Source organism: Limulus polyphemus, unplaced genomic scaffold (genome assembly GCF_000517525.1).
Source record: "Limulus polyphemus unplaced genomic scaffold, Limulus_polyphemus-2.1.2 Scaffold30, whole genome shotgun sequence".
Classification (NCBI taxonomy): Eukaryota; Metazoa; Arthropoda; class Merostomata; order Xiphosura; family Limulidae; genus Limulus; species Limulus polyphemus.
In genome coordinates, this window is record NW_013665640.1 from 640,283 (window position 1) to 649,488 (window position 9,206).

The 9,206-nt window shown below is 34.1% G+C and overlaps 2 protein-coding genes across 2 annotated transcripts in view; both read right to left on the reverse strand.

Annotated features, from left to right (window-relative positions):
• Nucleotides 1-3,230, reverse strand: part of LOC106459764 (locomotion-related protein Hikaru genki-like) — a gene marked incomplete at its 5' end in the record, with an annotated part of 24,879 nt that extends 21,649 nt beyond the window's left edge. The window contains 2 exons of the mRNA XM_022386698.1: nt 805-953; nt 3,067-3,230. Coding sequence (XP_022242406.1) covers nt 805-953; nt 3,067-3,230 — 313 coding nt within the window. The remainder of the gene's footprint in view (nt 1-804; nt 954-3,066) is intronic.
• Nucleotides 3,231-3,311: 81 nt separating this feature from the next.
• LOC111085901 (locomotion-related protein Hikaru genki-like) overlaps nt 3,312-9,206 on the reverse strand; it is a 27,621-nt gene continuing 21,726 nt past the window's right edge. The window contains exons 2-3 of the mRNA XM_022386703.1: nt 7,339-7,596; nt 3,312-3,403 (exon numbers count right to left, since the gene is read on the reverse strand). Coding sequence (XP_022242411.1) covers nt 3,312-3,403; nt 7,339-7,596 — 350 coding nt within the window. The remainder of the gene's footprint in view (nt 3,404-7,338; nt 7,597-9,206) is intronic.

Here is a 9,206-nt window from a genome sequence, read left to right on the forward strand (position 1 = left end):
AAGACTAGAGGGAGAGCAGCTAGTCATCACCACCCTCTTGGGCTACTCTTTTACCAACGAATAGTGGGATTAACCGTCACATTATAACACCCCTACGGCTGAAAGGACGAGCATGTTTGGTGTGAGAGGGATTCGAACCCGCGACCCTCAGATTGTGAGTAGGTATGCCTTAACCACCTGGCCATGCCGGGCCTAACCACAAGTCGTGGAGAAATGTTTACTAGTATAAAGATATTTTTATTTGTTTATTTATTAAACACAAAGCTATACAATGGGCTATCTGTTCTCTTCCCACTGTGAATATCTAAACCCAATTTTTTAGCGTGTTAAGCCCTCAGATTTAACACTGAGCCACCGGGTGGCATAAACGTATCTCTGTGTGATTATTATAAGTATATTTTCATATTCAAAGAAAAGATAATTTTTAGTCAATCTTTAGAAATACCATATACGGTGTGGTACTTACTTTCTGATTTTGACACATTCGACTATATTAGTATATTGAAATTACCCACGTTTACTTCAAAGACACTAGGTTCTAATTCAAAAAATTAGCACATTCTAAAATCAATATATTTTGGTAACTTTGAAGCAGTTTTCTTAATTCTTTTAAATTAAAAGAATATTTTCAGTGGAATTACTCTGAAATTAAAAAACTTGTTTTTTAATAAAGAAAACATTATCCTAACCCTCGAAAAAACAAAACAATAATCACTTTAAGAAAAATATCACTAGTTACCAAACTGGCCATCGTGTTGTGTTATTTGTTTATTTGCCAGTATGTCTATTTGATGAATAACCAACCTTTCACTAAAACGCGAATTTCGTTTCGTTTTCCTCTAGGTGTGGTGCAACTGTAGACACCAGTATCTTCCTCCTTAGTATAATAGATTGAAAGTCGGTATTTCCAGCTTCTTTCATCAGCCGATAGGGACCACCCGCAGGGATACTGTCTAAAAGTATTGAATACTATCAAAGTGTAAAAAACATTTTTTTTTCAATTTGAAGTGGAAACCATGTTTTGGTGTAAACTTTATAAATATAAAAATACATATTAAGCCTTTTAGCTGTCTCAGCTAACTCTTATCAGCGACTTATCTATCGTGTTAAGCTTATAAATTCTACTGACATACCTATTTGAATTCCTATATGGTTTCCAGTTAACATTCTGTACAACCAACATAGCAGGTTTGTCTGACGATGTGGTAATGTTTTAATTTTATCAGTTCTAGACTTCGTATTTAGAACAGTTCTGATTTTTTTTTGCTTCTCTGGATTCATAGCTGTCTAGTGTGTTATAATTAAGAAACTTTGAGATGAACATTTGTTTCGGATGTTCACCCAGATCTACAAAAGCCATCCTAAATTTTGAACTGATAGACTAGAGGAAAGGCAGTTAGTTAACAGCTTATATGCATATCACAGTACTCAAAGAAAACAAACCATCTCCAAAGAACATGAATTTGTTAAAAGATAAAAGATTCATGTAGCAAGTTAATTTTTTTATCTTTACGGATATTCAGTACATATACGACTGGTGCTTAGAAAACAAATGTAGTTAGGTTTTTGTAGGTCAACCATAACAGATTACGTACACTTATAATGCTCAGGACGTTGTCAACCAGATGATACTTATCAATCTGTCTTCTGTTAGGATAGATACATTTCCTCATTCTTTTGATGAGTTTCATGATATAAATTCCATACGCAGCCACTATGTTATGAATCCAGTTGCGAACAGATGCTTTAAGGATCATAAAGACATTCGCAAAACAATATATACTAGGCCACGACAAAATGCGAAATGCAGAAGGACTGTCTAAATGAGAGTCTCAGTCGCGGTTGCTACGTGAATGTTAATTTGGTAACATTGTAACATGCTACAGTTGAATACCTTCTAGCAGTGGACGGATATTGATCTAATGATACGTTCATATGTCAATCGTAATTTATTCTTATCCAATGTATGGGGGAAAAAAACTTTTTTTTTCTTCTTCTGAACATCTTTGTGTTTTGACCGAAGTTAAGGTTTCGCCAATTGTACAGTATAGTTATCTGACTTAAATATGCTAATAAATTAAGTGCAGCGGGGTATTTCTACAAAAACACTTTGTTTAGTTTGATGTTTGCAGTAATGTGAGTTGGTCATGGGTTATCTGTTTTCTGCCCACCGCAGGAATCGAAACAAGATTTTTAGCGTTATAAGAGCAGTCAGAAGACAAAGAAACTTTGAAGTCGAAAGTTTCTGTTTTTAAATATTCTTAACTTCTATATAATAAAACTCATTGTTTACCGAAGATAATATTAAAAAAGACACATATTAACATAAAATAAACCTCATACATATGTATGGTTAATAATATTGATCTGCATAGGGAGATACATAGCGAATCCACGATAAATATGCATAGGATAGTAAATCCAAATTACTTCATGCTATTTTGTTCAAGTAGGAAGTCCCCAGCGGCACAGCGGTATGTTTACGGACTTACAACGCTAGAAAACGGGTTTCGATACCCGTGGTGGGCAGAGCACAGATAGCCCATTGTTTAGCTTTGTGCTTAACTTCAAACAAACAATCAAGTAGGAAAGTTTACGCGACCACATGTATAAAATGAAGTATTCCAATTTGTATATTTTTCTCAAAGGATTAGTACGTCATTGCAGTCTGTAACTTAAGATCTGGATAGGGAAGTTGTCTACAGACATGCAGTGGTAAGAGTGGTGAACAATTTATGTATGTGCTAATCTGATTCAGTGATCCTGATCCCGCAAATATAGTGTAATCCTAAAGAAGGAAGATTATGAAACGTCTTTACCTTAGCCATCCATATTTGAACTCTTTCAATAAAATTCTTCTTCCTGTGTAAGGTAGTTGACGTTAATCTTCCCATTTGTTTCATCATGAATACACAGCCAAAATCAATGACTTAGATAAAAACGACTTGTTCTTTTAATTATAGTTTCATTTTTAACTTTTCTTTTATTTGGTAAGGGATTTACTGTGACACACCCTGTATTATCATATAATGAAAAGGTTATCTAATGTTTATAATACTGACTTACCTTGATGTGGATGACCACGTCCACTCAGGATTGCCACGTTCTCGCTGAAACAGACAATTCAAGTGGACAACACTTCCTGGCAAAATTACCACGTCTCCATTTTCAGTAACATCGGAATAACCGTTTACAACGTTGTAGATTATGGTTGGTGGGGCTCGTTCTTTTCATCAGATACAATAGGAATATCAGTATTACGTTTTTTTAACAACAGTACGAAAAAAGAAGTCTTTAGATATATCACATAGTTACTCAATTGGCAAAATTACCACTTCTCCATTTTCAGTAACATCGGAATAACCGTTTACAACGTTGTAGATTATGGTTGGTGGGGCTCGTTCTTTTCATCAGAGACAATATGAATATCAGTATTATGTTTTTTAACAACAGTACGAAAAAAGAAATCTTTAAATATATCACATAGTTACTCAATGGTTTAATTATTACTTAATTATCCAGATGCTTATATTCTTCGTTATTTGTAACATTTCCCTCCCAATTTCTCTCAGCATGTCATTTCGTGCTTTTGGTCATTCTACTTTTTATATTTTATTGTAACTAATGGTGTTGTGGTCTTTTGTTGTTGGTTCTCTGTATTTTACTTTTGATTGTTTTATATATTACAGACTGAGGTACCCGTCCTTTGTCCGGGTTATGAACTTAAAAAAAAAAGTGGGACGAATGCTGTGATAAATAACACAAAAATCCGATCTTTCACACAATTTATTTATAACATAACATATTCATTATCATATCACCAAAAGTTTTGTATAAGCTTTAATAACTCAATATATTTATACTTAAAACATTGTATACACTGCGTGATGATCAGGGTGACTTTGTAGGAAAAGGTAGCGGGAAAAGTTGGGGCGATAGGGATGCTTCTGAAACCCGCTTTCAAAACCCACATCTTAATGTCCCTCCACAGTGTTTCACTTGTTTAATTAATTGAAATGTCTTACGGGCCGAAGTTGAAAGGCCACGGGTCAAAGTAGGAAGTAATTATAACTCAAGAAACGGCTCTTCATATCAACCTTATGGTGGCTGCTGTGGTAGAAACTTTAGCTGAGTTTATGTTTTATTGCAATAGTGGCGTCTATTTTTTTCCATTGCATTCCTCCATGTAGAGTGCTTGGGCACTCTCTGAGATATATATAAAACATTTGTATGCCCTCCCCCACACTGTGTATGTTGTGTTATAGAAACTTTGATAATTTTTTATTGTACTGGCGTGGCACCATCTACGAATGGAATTGTTTTAAACTATCATACCACTAGGTTTGGTTGAGATTGGCCCAGCGACCTAGGAGTAGTTAGACAACGGACAAGACAGACAGACAAGCATACGGACACAGAAATTTGTGCTTTATATAAATGTATATATATATATAGGTGGCTGTAATGCTCATTATGGTTACTTTAATCTAAATTATATGCTATAAGATTCAAAAGCATGATCGTACGTGGTAGATATTTCTGTTTGTAGTACAGGTGTCTTTGGTTAAATTTCAAACCATCCTCAACGAATTTTCGTGGTTAATAATCTTCAACAATATCATTTAAGTGTGCGTACGTACGTATGATTGTGCATTCGCGTGTTCGCGCACAATATAAATATTGATATTCTACACTGTATGCTTTTAGAAACAAAGAAAAAAGAAACTTAATTCTTTACTTTTCTTATATTTCAAACTATTTTTCTCAAATACTGTACAATTAAAAGGAATAACTTGACATCACCTCCATTTGGAAAGAGCAAATCACGTTCTTCAGATGAAACTATTTAAGATATTATTGCAAATTCTCTGTCCTGGAATTTTAATCTGAAAATATTTTTCTTCACTAATCCCATGTTTCTGCTAGTGATTATTTTTATTATTCGCGTCTCACACTTTTCGAATGTGGAAGGACCAAAATGTGCTAGTGTATCCACCCACGAAAATACTTCAGCCGATCTTCCCATGGAGAAAAGCTGGAACTGACATCGCCGATTGAGGTATTCACGCAGACTCAGGTGATTAATATTCTACACTTTATACTTTTAAAAACAAAGGCAAACATCTTAACACAAACGTTGCATGAAATAATATCTGAAGCTGTAACGTTTCTGAAATCAAGTACACAGTTAAAAACGCAAATCTCAAGGCTTTTCATATATTGGTGTCATACACTTGATCTTCCTTCAATAGTTTATATATGTAGAACTGGTCTGCTTAATATACGATAGTCGGCACCGATTACTATAGAAATAGATAGTGTATTGTATTTCATTAAAAGGTCCTCGAGGACTATTTGCAATAACTGTTCCTAATTTAGAAGCAACAAACTAAACGGAAGACAGCCAATCAACACCACCCGTCGTGAACACTTGGGCTACTCTTTATCAACGAAAAGTGGGATTGATCGTCACGTTATAACACCCCTACGTCTGAAAAGGCGAGCATGCTTAGGGATGGAATTCGTAGGTTGCGAGTCGAGTGCCATTTCTACAAAGCAACGAAATGAATAGCTATAAGAAACTGAATGTTTCAAAATTGTACTGACAAAAATACTCAAATTTAGGAACAAAATAAAATGTAATATAAACAACTGTAGCTGGTACAGTACACTCTAATCACTGATAATTTAAATAGACATAAAGTATTTTTTCTTTTAACTTATTGATTAGTTTTTGAGGCAACGCAATAGCAATATTTATTAAAGAATTTCATTGTCATGTCGGTAGGTTTCTCCAATAAATGAATTCTTTCCTCGGAGCAGAAATCGGGTGTTGACTATTTATAAGGGGTTTTGTATGTTCAGTGTTGGTGACTGCATTTTAACTGACGTCATCCGGTGAGTCAGCGGTAAGTTTACGAAGTTAAGACGCTAATATCTGGGGTTCGATACTCCGCGATGGACAGAGCACAGATAGTCAATTGTGAAGCTTTGCTCTAAAATAACAACAACGGTCAACGAACCCTTGAATAGTAGCCCGTACCAGAGTATTTAAAAACAAATACACTGCACGAAAAGTATACAAAAATCATAAAATATTCTCTTTTGGAGAGATGGAAGCGCGAATATCCTAGTCGCTCAGAACACCAAGTTACCTAAGGCCGGTACTGTTAAATTAATTAGTAGTCGGCCAAGTTGCTAATCAGTATTTCTCTAATAATATGCTTCTCAGATGAAAATATCATTAGGTATTCCATGCTTTACTCAAGAGAATATTCTACATACCATCTAATTTGGTGTACACCACTGGGAATTGATCCTGAAGATCTGTAAAGATTAGTTATAATCCGACCAATAGCTTCCGAAACAACGCAACATTTGTTATTGCATAAGTGTATTATTGCCAATTGCGTTATACTTAATTAATTATACCAATATGCTGAGGTGAAGCGTATGAGAGAGGCACTTAAACATTAGCAAGGTATTAAGATAAATTATTTACCTATTTTTTACCTTCATGACAAATATATTGGTGAAAAATTTCAAAGCATTTTAGTTTTTCTCCCAGTAATCTGACGGCGATTTTTTTTTGTTTAGTTATTTTCATATGTCATGAAGTACTTATTGAAAATGTCTGTCTGTTAAAGCTAATTCAAACATTAGATACAGTGGTTTTAGCACTATGATAAATGATGAGGTAATTCCAGCGTTTTTTAATTTTTTTTCAGGAGTACATTCGTTTCTTTTCAGGAATAACACAGCAAAAAATTCAATATTCACAAAGAATCATAGTCCGTATAAAAATCTCGCACAGTGGTTAAACTTGCAAATGTTATTTTTTATAAGAATCTTATGCACATATGCAAGAATTCTTTTTGGTACAAACCACTATCCATATGTACAAAATGTAAAAATCCCACATCTTCATTTCTGTTGGTCTCATTGGTGTCAAAACAATAAATTTTTCCTGTGTATTTTATTGTTTTTTAAGTATTAACTGGTCATGATTTTTGATCATTAATCTTGCCAGTCCTTCTTGAGTGTCCTGAAGTAACTTTATGTGCCTAAGTGTAATTTAACATGTCTAGAAAATTTGATTCTATATTCTTTTTGCCAGATAAAATGATTCAGGTTCATGTTAAACCTATAAAAGTCCTTTTGAAAACGATGAAAAGAGATGCTTTGTGGAAAATAATTAAATACAAATTATTAAAAGAGATAAAATCGGTGAAGAATTGTTCTCAATCAAATTGTTCTTATTTTAATGTTCTCTTTTTCAATTGTTATCATTCAATATTTACTTTTTCTCTGGTCCATAAAAGTAGAGTCTTACCCTACCTGAGAAGTTTCTCTGCATTGTTGTAGCCACACAACTGGGAAATGTTGAACTCCATTGTCCATTCCAACAAGTTACATTCGTTTGACCATCAAATTTGTATATGCCTGCTTTAGAACATCTAAAGTTTAGTTTACTCTCGTGAGGAAGAGACACCTCTCGACCGATGGTTAGAGTTTTCCCCTCGTAACTTACGACTAACTCGACGTCTGTCACTTTGAAAGAACACGGACTGAATGTGGGTTGAAAATGATCTCCACCTACTGAAGAAAGTTTTAAAATACTTGTTACTCAGTCTACTTTTATTACATTTATCAATAATTGCAATGCTTTTGAAAAGTTTACGGTATCCAGTTTCAAACACAAACGCATGTAAATTATTCCAAAATTTAACTTATATTAAGTGAAACATAACTGGTCAACAATATATAGTTACTGAAGACTTTGCGAATTATCTCCCCTCTTCTTACTTAATACGTGTCCTTTTGTTCGTGTTAATCTTTAACTATTTAACCAATTGTGTTACAAGTCACAGAAACGTGCAGTTGTGTTTTATTGGTACTTATGTGACCTAACGTAATAAATATTGTTTTATGGGTCTTATGAGGTATAATGAAGCTTTATGGAAAATATCATAGGCTTATTGTGTGCAAGTTTATGCTAAAATGTTATCTGAAGAGTACTTTGATCGTTTATTAACATCTTGTAGAATTGTTCAACTACCTCTAACAGTTACGTGTGCTGACTTTCTTAACCCTGAGATTATCTTTGTAGGCTCGAAGACTTAATATTCGTACCTAATCTTGGACTATACTTGTAAGCGTGAAAATTTAACATTTCATTACTTTGAATAGTTCATCATTGTTTATACACAGCAGCTACACCATGGAATTTTCCGCTTGCAATCAATAAGATGTCTCCTTATAGAATAAAATGTTTGGTGTCTGGTATAGTTTTCAATTTAAATCAAAAGCTCTGGTTTAAAAATAAAATCAATGTAGCTAGTAAGAGCGTAACAAAACTTTGCATTTATTAGTCACGACATAAATAATGTACAAATAATAATTGTGCAGCTATTCTTCTATAAAACAAGACTCGAAGCAATTAAATCTACCACAAAAAACATCAACAACGTAAAACAAGTCGAGATATACGGTGATTTGATATTTCGACTTTTTAAAACTGCTAAGTTTTAATTTTTAGAAACTTGAAACTACTGAATACTTTCTTCCAAAGCGCATATTACATCAACTTAGATTTTACTTGCATACACAATAAATGTCATCTACAGCAAGTAAGATTAAGATTAATGTTTGGATAGGGTATTTCGAAGCTAATGAGTTGGATTCGTATCTGCGCGACACCGAAAAATATTCTTCATACTTTGGGTGCGTTATAACGGTGGCAGTCAGTAACTTAGCCTAGATGATTAATGGTATGTTGCTGCTAATTTGCTGCATTACCCCTGCTCAGTAGGTTAAAATCAAGGACTGTAGCAGAAATGGTGGCACTCAGTAACTTAACGTAGATGATTAGTGGTAAGGTGCTGCTAATTTGCTGCATTACCCCTGCTCAGTAGGTTAAAATCAAGGACTGTAGCAGAAATGGAGGCACTCAGTAACTTAACGTAGATGATTAATGGTAAGGTGCTGCTAATTCGCTGCATTACCCCTACTCAGTGGGTTAAAATCAAGGACTGTAGCAGAAATGGTGACATTCAGTAACTAAACGTAGTTGATTAGTGGTAATGTGCTGCTAATTCCCTGCATTAACCCTGCTCAGTAGGTTAAAATCAAGGATTATAGCAGATAGCTTTACTATCTTTGCCATAAATAAAAACATACATATTAAAAGAAGATTTAATCGACAT